The sequence below is a fragment of the Equus quagga genome, unplaced genomic scaffold (genome assembly GCF_021613505.1).
Source record: "Equus quagga isolate Etosha38 unplaced genomic scaffold, UCLA_HA_Equagga_1.0 153_RagTag, whole genome shotgun sequence".
Lineage (NCBI taxonomy): Eukaryota > Metazoa > Chordata > Mammalia > Perissodactyla > Equidae > Equus > Equus quagga.
In genome coordinates, this window is record NW_025796915.1 from 6,789,444 (window position 1) to 6,812,672 (window position 23,229).

Below are 23,229 nucleotides of genomic sequence, written 5' to 3' on the forward strand. Positions count from 1 at the left end.
TCTTGGATGGCCATAGATGAGATCTCTGCACTCACCTGCAGAATCTTAAAAGTTTATATAGAGGCCTTAACTGTGCTCAGGCACATATACCATCCAGATGGTCCCAAAAACACATTACTGTCTCAAGGCTGTGTTCTTGGGGCAGCTTGTAGCTCAGGGAAGGCAAGTAGAACCCACATTCTAAGGACAGGGAAGGGGTGAGGAGCCCAACTGGGGGTCACATCCTCTCCAAGACCTCCTCCAACACTGACTTATTTGATCCCCCCTTTTGTTATGTTTCATGACTCTAGATTTTTAATCTTGTGGTTACCATGTGACTTACATAAAACATTTCATAGATAAAATAGTCCTTTTTATGCTGATTGCAACTTATCATCATTCAGCTAGAAAGCTTCCACCCTTTTACTCCTCCCCTTTTATATTTTTGATGTTGCAGTTTACCTCTTTTTATGCTGTGAATTCATTGAGAAATTATAGTAGTTATAGTTATTTTTAATGCTCTCTTCCTTAAGAGAGGGAAGGGGTTATATTATAATTAAGGGGTTAACTTACCTTTCTAATATAGAGTTAGTTTTCTAATTCTATTTCTCATCTTTGCTAGAGTGTACTTTGTATTGTGTACTTTCCTTTGCTTTTTGTTAATTAGTATCTTTTCATTTCAACTTGAATAATTCATTTCAGCATTTCTTGCAAGGCAGGTCTAGTTGTGTTGAACTCCCTCAGTTTTTGTCTACCTGGGAAAGCCTTTATTTCTCCTTCATATCTGAAGGATAACATTGCCAGATAAAGTATTCTTGGCTGGCAGTTTTTATCTTCAGCACTTTGAAAATGTCAGTCCACTCTCTCCTGGCCTGTGGAATATCTGCTGTGAAATTGTTGACGGTCTAATGGGGGTTCCTTTGTAGGTTACTTTCTTTTTCCCCATGGTGCCTCTAAGATTCTTTATCATTGATTTTTGACAGTTTCATTATAACATGTCTTGAAGAAGCTCTTTTTGCATTGAGATAATATGATGGTCTATTAGCTTCTTGAACTTGTGTGTCCAATCCTTCCCAAATTTGGGAAGTTCTCAGCTATTATTTCTCTAAATACACTCTTTGCTCCTTACTCTGTCTGTTCTTCTGGTCAGCCAATTATTCTTATATTTGTTTTTCTCATCATATCTGACAGCCCTTGTAGGGTTAATTCATTTTTTTAAAATCTGTTTTCTCTCCTCTTATGAGTCTTTCCTAAATTGCTGTCCTCCAAGTTGCTAATTCTTTCTTCAATCTGATCTGCCCTATTTCCTAAGGTCTCTAATACATTCTTCAACACATTCATTGAGGTCGTCAGCTCTAGAATTTGTTTGGTTCTTTTTTAAAATTTCAATCTCTTTGGTAAAGAAGTCTTTCTGTTAATTAACTTATTCCTAAGTTAAATTGCCTAAGTTTCTTATAGCTTGTTGAATCTCTTCATAACAGCTGTGTTCTTTATCAGATCGCATATTCAGTGCCTTTGGGTTTGGTTGCTGGAGAATTATCATTTTATTTTTGTGATACCATATTACCATGATTTTTCACAGTATTTGATGAAATGTGCCTCTGTCATCACATTTGAAGCGGCACACACCTTTCTTAGTTGTTGATGTTGTTACAGTTCCAGACTGGAAATTAGAAGCTTTTCTTTTGCTTTCCAGAAGGTGGTGCTATAGCTCAAGTTTTTGGTTTCTCTTTTCCTGAGCCAGCTCTGGGGCTGCTCTTAGGAGCGTGGGTAGAAAAAGCTGGCAGTGGAGTGTGGGGAGGTGTGGGCTTAGCCCCTGGAGCTTTGTGGGCACCCATAGCCTGGTAGGGGCATCCTCAAGTGAGAACATTCCCAGTGGTCTGTGGGTGGACCTCCAGCAGAATTGGGGAAGCAGACAGCAGGGACCATGTTACTTCAGTGCCCTTTGTTATTCTTGTCTGCCTCTTTCCCTTTCCTCTCCCTCCCTGTGGTCACCAAGCTCCTTCCTCAGAAATTCATGCTGCTTGGTCAGTCACTCACTGCTTTCACTTTCCACCTCTTGAGGGAGGTCACTGTTGTCACCAGTGAAAGCCCAGGGTGTTGCAGTGTCGCCCCAGGGAGGGGGACTGACTCCTCCAATCCTTACTCCTCCTCTGCCTCCAAACTCAGCTGTCTCACTCTGACCGCTTGCCTGGTCCTCCCATCAGGCTGGCTGGACCTCCACAAAGTATCTCCTGGCGTGTCCACCCTGTTTTGCACTCTCCTGGTTCACTTTTTCCCCAATTGTGCAAGTGGGAGTGGGGCAGGCTCACCAACTCCCTTGGATCCAGTCTCCTCTGGGGACGTACCTCCCTGCCTCCTGCATCACAGGTGGGTAGAAATCTCCTGGAGATTCCAGTGTCATATGCAGAGGCATTTTTGTTCCATTATGAATGACCAATTGGTTATAAAATAAGGGGAGAGAAAAAAGGAACAACTCATGCTGCCATGATGCTGATGCCATGCTCTCCTCCACATTTTACATGTTTTTAAGTTAGGTGTAATATCAAGAACTCAAATTTATGAATGTTGCCCTTTTAACCTTGCTAAATCAACTGAATGAAGCAATAACAGGGAAGATTCCCAAGTCAAACACAGTCTGTTATGTGAAGGATTGCGGGCTGGGAGAAGATTCCTCATTCTTGGCAGGGGAAGTATTCCCTTTCAGAGCCGTTCCTTTGTGCCCTAAAACAGAGAGAAACTTCTTTCTAGTGCTTTCTTTTAAGGCATCCTACAAATGAGTGTCACCTAAATGCAAAGCATGATGCTAGGTGCTGGAGTGTGCATTAAATGACTATCACACAACTTCGTATTTCATAGTGCTTTTTATTTAAATTCTTTTGGCATATCTAAATGTCAGAAAGGGAATATATACATAGAAAATTCAAAACACCTTCCTAAAATGGTTTCTTATTGGCCAGTCACTGACGCCTTTATTTTGAAAGTTTGAATTGTCATATGTCTAAAGTGCATTCTTGCAGCTAATCAATAGCAGCATTTGTGTTGTTTATAAACCTTAAGAAATATTTAGACAAGAGCTGGAAAAGTCACAATAAAAAATAAAGTGTGATCTAGATATATTGATCCTTAATCACCCAAGAAGAACACTCACATGAATTAGTTTAAGTATACAAGAAATATACAGGAAAAAATAGCATTATAAAAAAGTTCATACGGCAATGAGAAAAGGGAATCTTCTGCTATTAATATTAAATATGGCAAGGAATATAATATAGTTTGTTGAATCCTAGAGGTCTTTGGAACCATAGAGAAATCTCTGATCTAGGCCAGTGTGGTGTGTATTTGAGGTCTGTGATATTCAACAAAGCTGGAGATCTGTAAGATGACTCAGAAGACTCCTGGCATAGCTTTGGAGAAATCACCAAGGCAAATGAAAATGTTCTTTCGTCACTGAGACTGTCAGTTCATGGCTTCTTGCGCCTAAAACATGAAAACCAGCACTTAGTGTTGAATTTTGCAATCAATAACACATTCGTAGCAATTGAATGTCTGGGAGGGCTTTAAGAGAACTCCTGTTTTATCATGGAAAAAGTTCAAGCTCTTCTAAGAAAGCAAGTAACTTATAAAATATACTTATCTGGTATTAAATTTAAAAAACAGGACGTCCCATCTTTTATCCTGTTGCAGTGATTTCCCAAATTGGCTAAGGAATACATGTGTTAAAAATGGACAAATGGGCTTGTGTAGCTAAATATTTGGAAAGAAAGGGGTTTTAAGAATAAGGAAAAAGAATGGGCCAGACTCTTGGGTATGTGTTTCATGGAAGAGGTCACAATGTGAGTCCTTTCTCTACCATGATGTCCACCATTCCATTCTATTCTCGTGGCCACTTACTGCTGTAACAAGACCAAGGAGTAAGTCAGGAGAGAATGAATTACAGGGAGAGCTGTCGTCCCCGACCAAAGCCTTTAGCCTCCTCTCCTCACAAGTGCCTCAGCTCAGCCTCTGGAAGCTTCATGTGAACAGAAGTGATCCATCTCCCTGCATTGCTGCTGCCTGGTGCAGTCTGCCAGGAGGGCCCAGAGAGTCCAGGGGTACCCACAACCACACATTTGCTCTCAAAGTGGATGGCAGGGCGAAGAGGTGGTGCACATACTCGGAGGGAGAACACAGAGGCCCCCACGAGTCAGGACTCACTTGGGTTGTGCATGATGCTGATAGCCAGGTCCCAGCTGAGAGCCCGCTCTCATCTCCACAGCCACAGCACACTGAGAGGGAAAGGACAGAAAGGAAGGATCAGCCCCTCTCAGCAATCTCTGAAACAGTCCTGCTTAGAGAGGTGCGCCAGGTGAAGTCCAGCACTGCTTTAGTTCAGTGAAGATACCCAGGTTAGAGCACCAGTCAGATACGTGTAGTTTCCTTGACATAGGCCACAAAAATTGTGTGCTGGGACGGTCTTTAGAGATCATCCAGGTTAATTTCCTCATTTTAGATAAGGAAGAGGAGTTCTTGAGAAAGTTGGTGGCCAGAGCTTGGCCTCCTGACCCCCACCTTCCCGTGCCCTTTCCACAGGAGCCCCTCAGCAGGAATAACACTTCCACAGCGCAGTTCTGCTTCTGAGAAGATCCTCATCAATTTGATGTGAATTCTTGTTACCCTCGGGTGACAGCCTCTGACTTCCTTCTTGGGCCCTATCCCTCTACACTGCAAACAGGGGCTTTGAACTGAAGAGCTCCAGTAAGACCAGTCCTAAAGAGATACAGACACCTTTGTGGGTTTGCCAGGAACAGGCCTATGCTGCACTGGCAATGTGAGATCAGACCTCAGCTGCCTCGGAGAGCATGAAAAGCTACAGCCATGGGGCTTAAAACATGAAACCCCTGATTTTACTAAGCAGACAAATAATTTTTACCCCTACCCTTGTTTCTATGTCGGTCCATTCAGACTCTGTGCCATCCGGTTGGGCAGGTGCTGCTGTGGAAGATCTTCGTTTTCGACTATGGTAAAGGGGAAACGATGCAACAATTATTTTTGCATCTAAGAACAGGAAAGATATTAGAACCAAGGAACTACTGTTTACACTGCTTTAGAGAATTAATAATACATTTTAGGATAGTCTGTTCCTCAGGAATGAGCAGTTAAGAAAACAACAGCCCTCTGAAAAGATACACTTGATGATCACTCACCCTGTTGGTGATTCTTGTTTTAAAGTCTCAATTTCAGTAAATTGAACAGATTGTCCACCACCCCTTGTTTTATACACATCACCCTAAAGCCAAGAGAAAAGGTCACTGTTACTTTGGTACATCCAAATGATAAACATACATATATATTTTAAATTGAATTTAACACTCCACTGTTTTATGCAGACTCCCATCCACAAAACCAGATGGTGCTTAGGACTGCTGGGTCTGTGCTATTAAAATATTCTAGAAATTGGAGTATGTATCTCTCTCTCACTAAACAAAGAAGCTCAATGCAATCTAATCAGTAACGTTCTTAATTGCAGAAAAAAATTATTCCTGTTTGTTCAACCTATAATTTAAAATGTAGGCTAAGGATCAAGAGATCTCCCAGAAATGTCTCAAGTTCTAAGGCATTATCTTTTCTTCTCTGGGTGCACCATCCCCTTCATATTCAAATGACAGTGCAGTCTTACTTGTAACTATAATAAGAACTATCCTCTAAATTGAATTTGAAATGAAAAACTTTTTTTTTGCAGTCTTGTCTTTTACTTCCCTGATTATTAAGTGACTCTTTGATCAAAGGAAATTCTTCTCAGGCAAGGGAAAGGGCTTTGAGTAGCTCAATACTAAGTAATTTTGATTGGCCAAATTTTAACGTGAGCTTTTTATCTTGAACTGACAGAAGACAGAGGTAGGAGGTTTTTTGTTTAGGTTTACTTTTTAAGTAGCAGTTAAAACTAAATATACATAAGAATATATAATAATAATAAATAATAATAATAAAAATAATAAACATAATAGATCTGGGGTTCCTCTAACAAACCTGAGAATCTAAGTCGCATTCACTAGAAAGCAGATTGAGTCCTAGTTTAGCGGGTTCACAAGCTAAGCGAGTTTTCTAACAAACAAAAAGATTTACGTTCCAGTTGACACTGCCTGTGTGTCATCCAAAGAATAAAAGAGTAGAGAATTTTTTGTTAAGTTGCCTTTTTTATATATATTTTTTCTCCTGTGTACATTTGTTTTTACCTTGATTAGTTTAGTCTCAATCTCCCCATCGGAGGCTAGTTCCTGGTGGGTCAGCATGTACTTCTCACACTTAGCTAGTGCCTTTTCATTTGCAACAGATACTGTGATGGCATGAGGGACATGTGGCTGCATGACTGTTTCAGTTTGCACGTTAGAGGCAGGCTTATGGTCTACCCATCTGTCTCCTGCAGAGCGTGATCGTCTGTGTCGGAGACGAATTGGTGGTACGTTCTGATCAGGTTGAAAGAGGAATCAAGAAACAAGCATAACCCAGAATTAACTTAAGCATATTATTAGAAGTGCAGCAGGTTTGGCTACATTAGTTTGTGGCAGTATCAAAACAAATGCATGAACCTTTTCCAAAGCTAAATGTCATTCAAGCAATTTAAATGTTCTCCTTGGTTTTAAACACAAAAACCAACAAACATCTTTTAACACCAGCTTATATATTATATATAGTCATGTGCTACATAACATTCCAGTCAGTGACATCCCGCATATACAGTGGTGGTTCCATAGATTAGTACTGTATAGCTTAGGTGTGTAGTAGGCTACACCATCTAGGTTTGTGTAAGTGCCCCCTGTGATGTTCACACGACAAAGTCGCCTAATGATGCATTTCTCAGAACATAGCCCCGTCATTAAGCAGAGCGTGACTATATCCTACCAGGGAGCTTCCCTTTCAACAAAGAATGGAAGGAAAAATCCTGGTACTGCTGCTAGTCTTTCCTGTGTAGGTGGTATTTCGTACAAATAATTCATTTTGCATTCTCAATCAAAAACCAGTATTTGTGCCTGGGATTGTAAGGTAATCTGTTAGGTCCACAACCATGTTTAAAGCTTCAATAAGATCAATAAAAGCCCTAGACGTGTCATAGCCCTCTCAACAAAAAAGAGAACACTCCTCATACAAAGACCGAAAAAAAAAAGCTGATGGAGCTGTGTATACAAAATGCTCAAGAGCGTAAGGTATAAGAACCTTATGTATAAGATGATTAAAAGAATGTAAAGTACTTCTGAGTACTTTCAGCTAAGATTTTAAAATCTCAAAACAGAACTTCATGAAAAGGTCACAGAATAATGGCTAAAACATACCAACTATTTTTCCCCCCAAACATTTCATCAGTTTCAAGAACCAAATAAAGAATGTAGTGTTCAAATCAGTCTCAATCAGACAATAAAAAACTAGTTGCTTCCAGTCAAATGTCATATAAATTTGGGTAAGTTAAATTTAGCATATTCAGCCTCAGAAAAAATATTTCACATACAGGACATAGGTAATAGTTTGAAAGAATGAGTATCTTTGGGATTTTACAAACATCTTCTGTTTGTAAAACTGAAAGCAAATGAAAGAGCCTGTCATAGGCCAAGTCCTTCCAAGCTGGTCAAGTATGAAGGAAGATCCCAATTCAAGATGCCTATCTGGAGAACTGAAGCATCTCCCCTACATAGTTATAAGAAGCAAATGAGGCCCTCGGGACAAATCACAATCCTATCAACATGGGCAACACAGTTTGCCACTAAGCATGCCCGAGCCACACAGCAAGCAGGAGACTGTCCATTCTTAAAATGGCTTAATTAACCGACAGACCATCTGGCTCTCACAATCTACCATTTCACAAAGGTGACGGTTTTCTTGAAACACATTTAGCCATAAATACATTCTGAAACAAGCTTCAGAAAGGTGACAGTCCTTAAAATCTACTATCATTTATGAAATAAATGATATTTAAAGTTTCTTCCTCACTGAAGTATAATTCAGTCCACCTGACATAATTTTTGACTAACAAACTTAGATGCATAGATAACTAGCCTAAACTTTTCTGCTGCACTTCTAAAGAAATTTTGATTTCAAGTGAGAAGTTAAAGGATCTCTAGTAAATCCTCTTAAATATCTCATAGCCAAATTAGATATTAATGTTGATTAGGCATAAGCAGGTCTTGAATCGTTTCCAGTCTATAAACTTCCATGAAATAAAGGGGATTTATTAGAGTTGATCAGAAAGACCAGTCACCATAATTTGCTCCATAAAAAGGTTTAAAGCAAAATCTGCAAAGTAAAGAACTTAAGAGACTTTCAAATCATCTGTTGCCTTGGTAAATACCTTGCAATTCATCACCATCCCTTAATAATCAGGAATGAAGCCATCTAAATGAAATTTGTCTGCACCTTCAATTATACCAGAAAATCTAAAGCAAATATTTACTATAAGATTAATTTGTTTAGAAGAAAACTTCTAAAAGAACTATATTAAGATTTTACTGAATGTAAATTCACAATATTAACTTGGTCCATTTATTCAGATTAAATGGAAAACTTTACTTTAATCCTTAAGAAGAAAACAAACGTGAAATTGTTTAAACACCCTTGAATGAGGCAGAGGCCTTGTAAATGAGATAAAGGTCTTGAGATTAAAAGCAATTTATTGGACATGTAAGCCTTCAGTAGTTACAACTGGTTTGGACTCTTCAAAAATAGTCAATGTCATGAAAATCAAAAAGGGGCTTTTATATTAAAACAGATTGAAGAGACCTAATATCCACATGTAATGCATTCACCTTGATAGGGTCATAGACTGAAAAAACAAAAGCCATTTCACAACTGGGGAAACGCAAACATGGGCTGTATATTAGAGGCTATCTATTCTGTTAACGTCACCATTCTTAGGTGTTGTAAAGACCGGTTATGCAGGACAGTGTCCTTACTCCTAGGGATGAAGTGTCACAAAGTCTATGACTTACTTTCAAGGGTTCAAGAAAAAATGTTCACAAATCCATTTAAAATGGTAAATCTAGGTTGGGGGAAAAATGATACTGTGCCATTCTTTCAATTTCTCTTTGGGCTTGAAATTTTTCAAAATAAAAGTTTCCCCACAACTAGAAGGACCTGCAACTAAGATATACAACTGTGTACAGGGAGGGGTTTGGGAAGATAAAGCAGGAAAAAAACCAAAAAAAAGATTGGCAGCAGTTGTTAGCCCAGGTGCCAATCTTAAAAAAAAATAAAAAAAGTTTGGGAAAACAATTTTAAAAATAAAAAGTTCAAAAGCAGCAAAAAATCTAATTTGGGGAAGGGAAACCAAAAGCAAAAAATGGAGAATGTGCTCTGAGACACTCATATTCACTGATTTTGCGGATGTTTATTAGCTTATGCAACTGAAAAGCACAGGTTCCTCTGGAGGTACCTGGCGAACCCGCGTTCACTCAACACGAGGTATTACTTCTATTGCCAGATAGGCTTTTTCAGATGACAAGCTAGGCCTCAATTTCAGGGTGATTCTGATGTTTCATTAGACCTTTATTATTTTGGAGCTCAGCCATCTTTCCGGTGAGCTTTCTGAACCAAGTTACACAAGAACAAGATTAAGGTCTATTGCTACAATGCTTTAAAAGAATCTGGCACTGACCCTGCAGCAAGGATCCTCTTCTATTTCTATCTCATTTCTGAAGGTAGGAACCACCTCCCTGCCTTCAGTCCGGTACATCCCTCGCCTTCTGTCTGACACGATACAAGTTTTACTTTGTCCTGGCTCCTGCTGCCTACGCCTTGCGATAGATGTGACAGTGAGAGGTGTGTTGTACGGAGGTATTTTCTGCTCCCATTCCGAAACACAGGAAGCTACAGAAATGCTGCTGCAAGAGTTAGAGCGCCTATGTAGCTGTGGCTGGCTCATGAGTTGCTGGCCGTTGGAAATCTGAGCAATATAGTTACTAGAAAGCTAAAAAAATTGAAGAAAAATTAATGAGCAAGACTGAAAAACTGAGAGAAATAATTCAATACTTTTCTATAATTTTAGCACATGAAAACATTATAATTGTACTGTTACTAAATTTTTTATATTAAATTTGTACTTTGTTCATACTAAATTTAAAAATATTTATAAATAGAATAAAAATATTTACAAACAGAAGTTTGAGAAATATAGTAAATATAAAACAAAACTTTGATCACATAGAAATAGTCACCTAATCTGAATAAATTTTCTCTAGTACTACATTACAACACAACTACAAATAACTTACAGGCACTGGCGATGGAGAAACAGATCTTGGAGTCACTTTTTCTCGATCCCGCTCCCGAGAGGGTCTCTCCGGCTTTTCAGGTTTGGGCTCAGTAACAATAGCCTTCAGTTGTTTCAGTTTTTCATCTTTGACCCAGAGTTTATTTTGCATCTCCAGCTGTTTGGCTGCCACTCGACGCTCCTGTGGATGATCAATGTATGTTCCACTTCAGTTATACCACACGAGTGTACCAGATTACCTGAACACTATTTCCTATAAATGACAGTTCTCCAATTCTTCCTGAGTTAACTATGCTTCATAAGTTTAATTCATTTGTCATGAATTTTAAGGGCAGAGAAAGGAAATAGAATGAACCGAATAGTGGCTGCTTTTGCCGCCACCACCTAAACCCTACGCCCCAAGCACAGATGCTCAGAACGCTACACTGTGAAACACGTCGTCCCTCTCGGAGGTCTCGCTACGGGAATGGCACTCACGCATTCTTTCTCCCACTTCATCGTTGTTTCTGTCACCATGCCTTGCAACCTGGCTTCTAATCTGCGTTTGTCAGAAAACTGTCTCTGAAGTTTCTGGTTCTGGGTTTCCAGTTCCTGTTGCAGATTCCTCTTATCTTCTTCATAGATAGTAGTGGTTTTCTCTAAAATCTCAATCTGGGAAGGGAGACCATTATGTTGAGTTTTTGGTGTGTAAATATTTCATGAAGCTATAAAATAATCTTTTTAATTATTTGCTTATGCAAGCATAGTTGTGAAAAGAAAAACCACAGAGACAGCGTTTTCCTCTAAAATTTCATCTGAATTCCTACCTCCGTTCCTAAAAATGAGAACTTTTAAACAAGTTCCTCACTGAAAGTTGAAGTTATGATTGACTTCATGTGGAAATTACTTTCCCCTAAAATTAAGGCTACAATTTTATTTTCTAGGCTATTTTCAGAATAGAGAACACTGTATTGGCTGAGATGAGCTTCTCTCTAGAATGAATATGTACCCCTCTGTAAAGGATGTAAATGAGAGAACAAGCAGGTATTACACAGTAATAAACCAAAAAGCAACTGTAATCAAAGCTAATCTCTAGAGAGCCCCCTAGGAAGCTCACCTATTTGAGCCAGAGAACATTCTCTTCAGTTGCTAACGTCTAACTCATAAAATTAAAGGGTACATTATGCCTTTTATGCTTTTCACTCCCATTTCCTCTTCTTTGGGGGGGATGAAGATTAGTAGCTAACCAAGTGATAACTCTCAGCAAGCAGTGGTTACAGGCCCATAAGCAGAATGGCTACGTCAAGACCAGCGCCAAGCGGCCAGCCCGTACATCCCCTATAATAACGCCAAAGCAAACCTTATATTCCAAAGTTTTATTTTTCTTCTCCAGTCGTTCTATTTCCAATTTCTGTCCCGAGATCACCTTTTCTTTTTCATTTAGTTTTCCTTGAATGTAGTTTTCTTTATTTAAAACAGTATTGTCAAATTCTTGCAACAAAGCTTTAAAAGTAATAGCTGAAACAAAAGCACGCATGCCAAGTTTACTCCAGTTCCAAAATAACCAATGAAATCAAGTTTTATTAGCCAATAATAAATAAAATGTAGCTATTCAGCAAATCTCTCTTTGAGAGTTAATCTATCATCATAAATCACGTTTGGAAGGAAATCTAGAATTTGATTCTCAAATCTACAAAACAGACATGCAGAGAAGCTTTCTGTTTATGACTGAAAAACACTGCGTCTTTCTACGCTACATAGAAACACGACTTAGTGAACAACACTACGCCATGGCATCCCCTTCCCAGCCCTCATAGGGACAACAGACACTAACAGAAGTAACACTAGATTTAGGATTGGTTAGATCTGAGTTGAAATCCCTAGTACACTGCTTACTAGTTATGTGACTTGGGCAACTTACTTAATTTTCCCAAGCACATTTCCGCATTTCAAAATGGGGATTTAAATACCACTTATCTCACACCTTTCTTATGAAGATTGAAATGAGTTGATGATGATGTAAAAACAGTAGATTCACTCCTCCTGAGCGCTTACTGTGTACCAGACTGTTCAGTGTTCTACGTGACTTTCATACATTATCTCATTTATCCTCACAACACCCTCTGAGGTAGGAACAATTACAATCCCCATTTTGCAGACCGGGAAACTAAGAAATAGAGGATTAAGTAATCTGCACAAAGACACAGTTATTATGATGTGATATATGTCAAGTGTCTTGCAAAGAAGTAACTAGTAGGAACTGAAAACAAAGTAGCTACTATTCCTTTGTGTCCACCGCTGTTAATTTTAAAAAAGGAGAGAATACACACTCACTTTTTTCTTTTCTCTTACTTTCTTGGAATATCAAAAAGCTGTGGGGAAAGTTTGTCAGTCCAACTGAACAAAGCCTTGAGCACTGCAAAGCGCAGAGACCAAGTACCGTTCCCCAAAGATCCAGCCCGCCACAGGACCAGACTCACTGCGAAGGTCGGGAGTTAAACGACTGCACACCGTTTTTGCCCTTACATTGTTTGTTAAACTCGTCAATCATCATTTGTCGTAGGTGATGTCGCTTCTCTAAGGCTTCAATCAGCCTGGGAAGAGTCTGCTCATCGTTGACATCCAGAATTTCACAGGATGGCAAAGGTGGAAAACTCTGTAAAACCACTTCCGTAACCAGCGGTTCTGTATTGAATAATAAAAAGTTAGACAGGAGAGAAGCAGCTGATTTAAACAAGTTGAACACTGTGATGGGAGCCCCCGTCCAGTTACTGGTGTACTTCAAGTTGTCATAACCATGCTTCCTTACCCATGAGAGTTATAAAAAAGGAAAGTGAATTAAAACTGAGAGTTAGAGTATGTAGAAAGAAAATCTCATTTATACTTTGGTTCAGACTTTTTTGCACTTGGTTCTTGAGGGGAAGGTAAGTAAACAGTTCTCTTATATGAAATAGATTTAAAAAGAGACAGACAGACAGACAGACTACTGAGTGGGCAAATGACATAACTGCAAATCCTACCGTCTCCAACTGGACCTCCCCGGACCTGGTTCCTGTACCGCCTTCCAGGCGTTAAACCACATATTGCCTTGTCTACTGGTCTTGCTACTTCAACTTCTTGGGTCACTTCTGCGAATCTCATGACTTGCTAAGATACAAAACAAATGGAGTTTTTTTTTTACAAATAAGCATATCCAAGTCCTTCAGAAACTACTAAATGAAACAATAAGAGATCGGTCATTAGGTCACTTCTCTAACTAATGGTGCTGCATCAATTTAAAACACATTCAAAATGTCATCCTTCACATCCAAATACTAGTTTTCTCTATAGAAACTCTGAGACTTTATAAGATAAATACATTAAAATTACCAAGCTTTCCTCGTAATCTTCGGCCTTTGGATTCACACATACGATCATGCGTACTTTTCCTTCCCCGTCAAAGTAGTTCTTGAACAGATGGGTTAACTTTGAATCTCGATATGGAACCATCTATAAATACATTCAAATCCAAAAACATGAGGCCAAAAATGCACACAAATGAATCTATACAAACAGTTAGAGGCTGGTGCTCACCTTGTTCGTCCCACACATTTGGTTCTCTCGTAGGACTTCCATACATGTTCTTAGCGTCATGAGTGACTGGTTAATGTTACCTGACAGACAAATACACACAGAAGACATTTGAAAACAACAAGAGAATAGGCAGTGTGGTCTGTTTGCCTATAAAATCCCTACTTCATAGAACGATTAGATGGAAATTACAAAAACAGATCTTAGCGGCTCAATTTAAAGAGCTGTCCATGCATGGTCGGGCATATTTCACAGGTATTTTAATGGCAGTGTTTCAGGAGCAGTTAATACCGTCCTTCAGGGAGTCCGTCAAAAGGACTCTCCGCTCGATGCTACATGACACTTCATGACCCATAAAATTTCTTCCAAATCCAAAATTCTGTGAAAGAGTATATTAGATGCAGATGTTTAATTTCCTCATATTAAAATATTTTCTCTAAAGCGTGAGCATTTCAGGCAGCAGTTGGCTCCCTCAAGACACTGAAGTCTCCCCTGCACGCAGAGGGGCCCCTGTTCCTGACGGTCAAGTGTCTTAGGCCCCAGCTGACTCTGTCTGCTCTACATCTACCCGAGCATTTCTTAGGTGGCATGCTTGTTACTTCTTTTTTTTTTTTTAAGATTTTATTTTTTTCCTTTTTCTCCCGAAAGCCCCCCGGTACATAGTTGTATTATATTCTTCGTTGTGGGTCCTTCTAGTTGTGGCATGTGGGACGCTGCCTCAGTGTGGTTTGATGAGCAGTGCCATGTCCACACCCAGGATTCGAACCAACAAAACACTGGGCCGCCTGCAGCGGAGCGTGCGAACTCAACCACTCGGCCATGGGGCCAGCCCCTGCTTGTTACTTCTGACCCTCTTGTATGGATTTCTAAGCCAAGGCAAGTCTGAGAGATTAATCAGGCCTCCAGTAATGTATGAGATTTCACCTCAGAGACCCCAACAGTACATAAGAATTTGCTCATTTTGGAACCTTGATTAAGGTCAGCCAACTCCACCACACTTTCATCCTTGGCCACCTCTCAAAATTCAGAGCTCATCGGTACCCCTGTAATATTCCCTGATGCACGATTTCTCTTCCTTGACCCCAGCTCCCAATGCCCTTTCTTCTTCCATTGTGCTCTCCGGAACCATATTCCTGTTAACAGACTTCATTCATCCTCGGACCTCTCACAGAATGATCCAGTTGTCTCCCTAATGGCCAGGGGTTCTTAACCTGGGGTCCATGTTGTCCATGGGTACATTTCAGGGAGTCCACATACTTAGATAGGAAATAAACTACATCTTTATCTTTACTGACCTCTGAAATTTAGCAATTCCTCCAATTATGAATGTAGACCAAAAAAACACAGCAGTATTAGTACCTGTGATTTTTATCAATAGACATCAGAGATTTTTATAGCATATTACAGTTTATTGCAGATCTCAAGATATTTATGTTCATTGCTTTGAAATTATATAGTTATTAGACCTGCTGGTGGGTCTTTATTTAAGGCATCAATAAAGAAGCACATAAGTTACCGTATGACAAATGTTTTAAGAATACTTTTAAAAACACGTTTTGGTCTAATGGGTTTCCTTTGTAATCCTGTGTACTTTACGTTATACATTCAGAAATACTATCTGAGAAGGTCCACACGCTTCACCCTGCACAGTGATGCAGAGGCCTGCAACCTCACCCTCATTCCCCGAAGGGCAGTGCTTCCCCTGCAGCCTTTTTGAGTAAAAGATGCTTGTGTTCTAATGCCTGACATTTTATAAGGATGGGAGCAGAGGGAGGCCAGCAACGTGCTCCTGGTCCTCACTGCTGCCTTCAAATGTTCCTCCTGCATGCCAGCACCTGAGTCATTAGGTATCTATGAGGAGGGTCACCCTCACGTGCTGTCAGAGGGCCTGACCTCCTCAACGCAGTAAATCTTTATCTCTTTACCAGTGCAGCTGCACAGCCGTGCCCAAACCCCAGACATTTCACTCAGAACTGTGCCACCTCTGGAAACCTGACACTGTCATATGCCCTGTGAGATAATAGAAAATATATATATTGGTCTCTGCCCCCAGTTCCTGGCACAGAGCTCCTAAAACCCTTGTCATTTCCTAAGGGATAAGAACACCAGGAGCATCTCTTGTTCTAATATTTGGTCTTTGACCCTGTCCCTGACAGAGAGCTCCTCAAACCCTTGTCAATTCCTAAGCGATAAAAGCACTAGGAGCATCTTTTGTTCTAATGAGGCGATTCTGGGTGGTTCCTGGATGGGGGCTTGTCACCAGAAAGACCAAGCCATGATGAGAAGCTTGGAATTTTCAGCCAGAGAGGTGAGAGAGGCTGGAAATGGAGTTAATGATCGATCTTGGGTACATGAGGATGCCTCCATAAAAATCCCAATAGCATGGGGTTCAGGGAGCTTCCAGACTGAATGCATCCATACTGGGAGGGGGGACACACCTCAGCTCCATGGAGACAGAAGTTCCTGTGCTCAGCATCCTCCCAGATCTCGCCCTACATATCGCTTCATTTGGCTGCTCATCTGTATCCTTTATCATATCCTTCTATAAACTGGTAAACATAAGTAAGTGCTTCCCTGAGTTCTGTGAGCCACTCTAACAAATTAATTAAACCTGAGGAAGAGGTTGTGGGAACTTCCAATTTGTAGCCAAATCAGGATCTGTGGGCCACCTGGGGACCTGCTACTTGAGATTGGCATCTGAAGTAGGGGGGCAGTCTTGTGGGACTGAGCCCTTAATCTATGAGATCTGATGCTATCCCCAGGTAGGTAGTTTCAAAATTTCAATTATAGGACACCTCGCTGGTGTCGTGGAATTGCTTGGTGACCAGAAGTGAAGTGTTCTGCGTAAAAGTAAAGAAGACACACAGGAGAGAAACAGTAGGGAAGAACTGGATTTTTCCCAAAATAAGAAAGAGGAAAACTGAGTTTTTCCTTTATATGCCCTAACCACAATCTCCTTTTCTTCCAGTTCTCACATCCTATCTTTTGACACACCTGCTCCTCATCCATATTAACACTGATAGTCCTTTCTGTTTCTTTCCCCCAAAGCATCAGAACCCCCAGGTTTCTACTTTCTTTGCAATCTAGCTAAACCTCTCGTCCCCTCAAGGTTAGTCCTTCCTCTTGTGATCTGGATTCCAGATTCTCTATCTTATTTACACACATATAATATGTGTGTGTGTTTTTTTTAGTCATTTCATAATCCCTCAAGTCACCAACCTTCTCGCTCCTTCCCAGGTGCTTTAAACTCATCGTCTCAAGGATTGTTGATCTCAAGGCTCTGCCCTCAGCTGGTCACTATCTGTTCTCCATGAATAACCTTATCTCCCCCATTGCTTCAATCATTTCTCTATTGGCAAAACCTAAACCTACAAACCTCAAGTCAAATCTCTCTCCTTCCAAATCCATGTGCCTCTGCATCCAATTACCAGGCACTTCCACTGGAATAAATTGAACATATCCAACACAAAGCTCTTTAGCTGCCCACGCCTGCACCGTAAACTGCTTCTCCTCATTTAAAGTCTTCCTTGTCCTCTTCCTCACCCTCCACAACCAGGTGGACCTACTTCCCAGCTAGCTCTCAGTTTTGTCTGACCTTTGCCTCCAGGTCCCACGACTGCTCATCTGAATTACTGCAAGGCTCCTGCTCTTCATATCTCTAGACTTGCTCCAGGTAAATTAATTAATTAATTCTCTACACTGGGGAAATGATCTTTCTAAAAGAACTAATCCTTCACTGACTTTAAGGGGAGACTATATAACAATAGAAAGACACAAGTTTTGAGATTCCAACCAACCTGCGTTTGAACCCAGTCTCCAACCTTGGAAAATTACTTAAACTCTCCTAACCCATTTGCTCATCTGAAAAGTAGGTGTGATAAAATGCTGGAAAGTCAGAATCAAGAAATCAAGCCCATGCATAGTAGATACTATGATACACACTAGTCTCTTAATAACTGGTAGCCACCATTATTCCTTCGAGGTAAAATTCAGACCTTTTAATATGATGGACAGAGTCTTCACGACCTTGCCTTGCTCTTGTCTCTCAGTTGTCTTGGTTCACCAACCCATACCCTCCACTTCAGCTACCTTGACCCTGCCATGTTCTCTCAGGAACCTGGTCTGTTTACAAGTGGCTGCCTCCTGTGTCAGGGATGATGCCTTAATCCTATCCTTCATATAGCCGCACTCCTCAATTTAAGTGTCAACTCTGTGAATTCACCCCAGACCCCCCTCACACACACCTCCCTGGATGAGACAGCCCTGCCCGGTACTCCCACAGTACCTTGTGCTCCCTTCCCTCATACTCTACTGGAACAGTCTGGTTATCTTCCTCCCTCTTGTACTAGCTGAACTCTCTGGGGCAGGGCTCCATCCTTTATATCTGTGTTCTATTCCTGGCACACAGTAGGTACTCCAGAAATGTTGTTAACATAAAACATAACATGAATGGCTATACTAAATGAAACATTAAAAAAAACCCCACAGATTTCCTTTCAATTGGCTTCTGTGTTCAAAGATTTTTCCCATCTCCAAAAGTTGACTTTTACCACTAGGAATGTTGGAATTACAGTGAATCACTTAATTTTAAGACCTAGTACTGACAATACTAGCAATAGATATTCAATATGAATATAACTTTATTTTTATTTTTGTCATTTTTCCTCATTCTTAAATCAGTATATTGTAACAGGTCGATGATAAACCAGCATAAGAAACAGCACTGACCACTAAACAGCCTCTAAATTATCAAATTGAAGACAATTATGGTTAAACCACCTATCAATAAACAGATGACAAAAACTGGCACTGCAAATCTTTGAAAGCTGTAGCAATAAATAAGTGCTGTGCTTTGCTCACCAGCTTCACGTAATCTGTTCCCTTCTGCTTTTGTCCGGTTAGTTCTTTCACTTCCAGCAAGATCTACCAAGGACAACTGGCTTATAGTGATTTGTTCTTTTTCCTGAAGGGAAGATCATAATGTCAATAACAGAACATGAGTTATAAGTGGTTTACAATGTTCTTTAAATATATTCAAATCAGCACATTATTAAGTCTTATGAATATGGTATTTGCACAATACATAACGTACAGCAGGGGCAAAGGATACATGTTTTGGAGGAAGAGTTTGCTAACAGCACATGATAAATACACTCATGCATTAATGCTTGTCGCCCACCGTCTCGTCTTCTACGCTATACTGCAAGCTCCATGAGCCCAGGGAGTCTCCATCTGCAGCACCTGGCACTGAGCACGAGCTCAGTAAATGTCTACTAAAGAGTGAGCCTAGCACAGGGCTATCCTAAATTTTTCTGTAGTCATATATTTAATAATTTTATAATCTAATAACTTCATAATACTCTAATCTTTATCATAAGAATTGAAAGTCAAGAGGACATAACTGATATTGTAATGTGAGATGTGATTCAAAGGAAATCTGGTGTATATGGAGGCTTGACTTGCAGGCACTTTCTAGCTACCAGGTAGTGAGTGCTGACTGTACGCCAGGCACGGACAAAGAACTTCACACGCGTTACCTCCTTCAATCCTCACAACATTATGAAGTCTCCTACAGTTAGGTCAGACAGCTGGTAAATGAAGAAGAATCAGAGTTCAGATCCCAGTGGTCTTCAGTACCATCTCCTGCCATCTACAAACCTTTATGTATGTTTTGAATGGAATTACACTTTAATAGCTTAAAGTTACTAAATATTTACATTCGGGCCCAAATGCTGTTACTAATTGGTGTAAACCTTGTAGCGTGACAGGCCCAGCAGTAAACAGCGATCAGCAGATGGGTGGCCCTACTGGCCTATCAACCAAGAGAAGAACGGTTCAGAATTGGCCATCTCCTGAACTGAACCTACCCTTCAGAGTTGACTGCTGACATTTAAAAACCATTAACTGAATTTCTGCATACAAAATGAGTCTTCAGAGATAAAACAATGAATCACGCTTTCTTACTTTATCTCCTCTATTAAAGAGATTTATAAAGATTTGTAAACCCTTTGCAAAGCAAAATTCCATGTTCTAAGATTTAATAGCCAGTCTCCCAAAACTATGTACACTATCTAATGGAACAATTAGAAAAAAGTCATCACCTACACATATATTAATTCAAAGAGCAGTCTTCATTGCAATGAAACCTCCCTGGTTTAACTCTAATTCCAAAAATTAAGGATTTGGTTAGAACAAGAAAAACTCCACACACTACAAAACTTTACCTGTAAGACATTGTCTCCATCTGCATCCAAAGGGGCCTGGACTAATTTAATGTTGAACACGCTATGGGAACGGCTGGACTCACGATTCAGATGTGTGTTAGCGATACGTCTCTTTTTCTGGCCTGTGATGATAGAGGAATCACTGATCAAACCTGAACTCAGTCGTGTCCATATATACACTTTCTACTAAAAGAGTACTGCTGTTAAATTATAGTGGCAACTCTCAGCATTACATTTATCATTTTATATTTTTCTAATTTTAGCCATTTCTAACCTCGCCAGAAAACTTCAAAAGCTTCCTCAGTAGATTTCACTTCTACTTCTGTACATCCTGCAACATACATGTTATGGTTCTTATCTTCGCGAAGCAATTTAGATTGTGGAGGTCTATGAGAAAGAAAAAAACATTAGTTTCCTAAATTATAAGATACCAATATCTCAATTTAAGACTAGGACTAAAATGCCAGGCAACATGACACCCATTCTTATAATGGGAATAAGCCTAAGCAAGACTGCAGAAAAAACATTAACCTTGGATAAGAATAAGGACACGTAGTCAAGATTAGTTACATAACAGGAGAACAGGAACCTATTTTGTTTTAAAAGCTTTGTGCTTATTTATTCTAAGAAAGCACATGAAACACCACTTACTAAACAATTAGAGATCAAAATGGTAGGACAGCAACATCACATGCACAGGTTAAGCATCAAGATCTAGCATTTTCCTAATATTAAAAGATCGACAGATGGAACTGGTTCTGACCTCAGTGTCAGCAAAAAACAAATGCAGAAAGAGTTTGGTCTATACCAGGAGTGGCAATCTTTTCAGAGTGGCTGGTCAAGCTCTAGTCTGAATGTCGGGATAAGGACGGGAAAGGGCGCTGCCTATGGGCCTCAGTCTTGGGGATGGTGGGGGTAGAAACGTTTACCAGCCGCCATCACGCAGTAAATGGCAGATTTTTCCAGAAGTAAGACGGGGCTTTAGAGGTAGCAGCCAGACCAGTGCCAATGAAAAACCACCTACATGCAAACATGCCACAGATGCCAACCACTAGTATAACTGCACCCTTCTTAAGAAAAGAGACAACACCATCACATACACAAAATCTGTGCTCCTCATCGGGGTGCTGCAGCTGTTCCACCTACCGAAGGAATAAGGTGTAAGTTACTGTTCCTACAGCAGCCGTCTCACAGTAACACATTCTGTCCAGAGTATGTGACAGTCACGATGAGTCATATCTTAAAAATCCTCCACTTGTAATATTTCTTCATTGTAATAAAACACTAAATGTTAACCAGCTCAAAAAAGCAGGTTAAACACCTAACAAATTAAATCTGAATTCAGTGCCAAGTAAGCGCCATGCGAGTTCATTCAACAGGTTACCAGACAGGTCACAAGGCATACAAGTCACATTTGTCAGTCTTCCTTTTGTATGACTAAATAAAACCAAGATAGGCTCCTTTGAAAATAATCTCAGTGAGAACAAACCAAACAGCAACTTGGCACATGTGCAGACATGGAACTGATGGGTAGCAATGAATGACATCACAACAGCGTACGAACATGGGTACGCACAAATGATACTTTGAAACAAACTGGAAAGTAATTAGCCTATAAATTGTTTAAAGTAAAAGTTGATATAGCAACACCTGTTCTCAGTCTAATGGTTTTCTAAATCCAGCTGTTTCTCCACTAATGTTCAGTTAGACATACACACAAAAGTTAAATATGACACAGATCTTCCTACTATTTATGTCCTGAGAGGCCTATTTAACAAAGATGGCATTGCAGATAAGTATTTAACTTAAGAACAAAACCGTCAAGTCAGGAACAAGATACTAATGGTAGACATGAGATTCCAGAGTCAACGAGGGCACAAATGCAGGTTTATTGTTTGTGACACCAGGGTGTAACTGTCTTCATTCTCAGCAGGGCAAGACCCAAGGGAATCTAAAGAGTAGTCTTTTAACTCTGGCAGAATGACAACACAGATGTCACGTCATACTAATCAGTGATGGAAGATCTGTGAGCATTAGCTGTACAGACAAGCCTTAGGCTCCACTCTGTAGGGACTAAGACAGCTGGTTAAAGAGGCTACAGTCTCCTAATACAAAGTGTCGGGTTCTCAAAAGGCAGTCCCAGGGCACATCCGTAGGGACACTTTGTGCCGTCAAGGTCCCTCTCGAAAGAGCTTAGCCCAGGGCCAAGAGTCTTCAAAAGTAATGTCTAAGATGAATATTCAGGCCTCTCTTCTCCTTAGATGCCTTAACCACTGGTTCCCTAACACAGCTACATGTCTAATTAATAATAAAACTGCTCATTGAGCGCCAACTGCATGATATACAAGTTATATTTCATTCTGAAGACGAAAGCAAGGACTATCCACACATACAGCTGAGGAAACGAAGGCTCGCTCAGGTGAAGGGACTTCCCCGAGGTTAAGCAGCTAAGAAGGGGCTCTCTTCACTACTTACTTAGGCCTTATGGGATCAAAGGGCACCTCTTCCAATAGATCATATATGTAATTATTATATATTTCAATGTACGAGACAAATACACCATAGACACTATCTTCATCAACCTCTTCTGCTTTGCAAAAGTCTTGTACATTTATCATATCTGCAAACTCTGGATCTACTTGTCGTCTGAAAAAAGAAAAAAAAGCCAAAAAGTCTGATCTTATATAATTTGAGTCAATATCAAAAGTAAAGGATCCCAAGGGGAAACTAGCAGATATAACATAAATGACCTGCCATTACAAGCAGAAATGCAGAGCAACTGCGTTCATACTCAGGACCCCCATGTCCTCCCAGATACACAGCACCCACTTTTACATCCTCTCCCACCCAGAGTGGCACCTTCTCTAAACAGATTCAAATAGCGTGCTCCAAACTGAAGAGAAGATGTCAGCACGTAAACTCACTTAAGAACATTCCTCAGCTTTGATCTCACTGAAGCCAACTGTCATGCTCGCCTTCCCTACACCTGAGGAAACCACCAGCCAAGTTCCCCTTGGGCCAGTGCTGTGCACAGATGTAGTCACTTACTTGCTTGAGGGGGTCTTTGGATTGGGCATGGCTTCTCGTTTCTGCCGTTCTAACAAGGCGTCAACTTCACACTGTATGTCCATGCTGTTCCGATCGTTAGATTTAAAAACCTGAAGTGGGGCGAGTATCAGACTAGGATTTTTAGAATTTGACTTAGTGTTAAACCAAGACAACAGGCCCCAAATGGAGTCA

At 40.2% G+C, this 23,229-nt stretch overlaps 1 protein-coding gene across 6 annotated transcripts in view; it reads right to left on the reverse strand.

Moving 5' to 3' along the window:
* Positions 1-2,832: 2,832 nt before the first annotated feature.
* LOC124233132 (kinesin-like protein KIF23) overlaps positions 2,833-23,229 on the reverse strand; it is a 28,971-nt gene continuing 8,574 nt past the window's right edge. The window contains exons 6-24 of one of the 6 annotated variants that reach the window (XM_046650263.1): positions 23,038-23,147; positions 22,465-22,635; positions 21,090-21,131; positions 20,264-20,376; positions 19,990-20,111; positions 18,626-18,728; positions 13,769-13,848; positions 13,565-13,684; positions 13,216-13,342; positions 12,722-12,880; positions 11,556-11,713; positions 10,694-10,867; positions 10,218-10,397; positions 9,602-9,913; positions 6,195-6,425; positions 5,166-5,248; positions 4,898-4,976; positions 4,177-4,247; positions 2,833-3,459 (exon numbers count right to left, since the gene is read on the reverse strand). In XM_046650263.1, coding sequence (XP_046506219.1) covers positions 3,444-3,459; positions 4,177-4,247; positions 4,898-4,976; positions 5,166-5,248; positions 6,195-6,425; positions 9,602-9,913; positions 10,218-10,397; positions 10,694-10,867; positions 11,556-11,713; positions 12,722-12,880; positions 13,216-13,342; positions 13,565-13,684; positions 13,769-13,848; positions 18,626-18,728; positions 19,990-20,111; positions 20,264-20,376; positions 21,090-21,131; positions 22,465-22,635; positions 23,038-23,147 — 2,451 coding nt within the window. In that variant the 3' untranslated portion in view covers positions 2,833-3,443. The remainder of the gene's footprint in view (positions 3,460-4,176; positions 4,248-4,897; positions 4,977-5,165; positions 5,249-6,194; positions 6,426-9,601; positions 9,914-10,217; positions 10,398-10,693; positions 10,868-11,555; positions 11,714-12,721; positions 12,881-13,215; positions 13,343-13,564; positions 13,685-13,768; positions 13,849-18,625; positions 18,729-19,989; positions 20,112-20,263; positions 20,377-21,089; positions 21,132-22,464; positions 22,636-23,037; positions 23,148-23,229) is intronic. The other 5 variants (XM_046650265.1, XM_046650266.1, XM_046650268.1 and 2 more) reach the window with 5 other exon arrangements.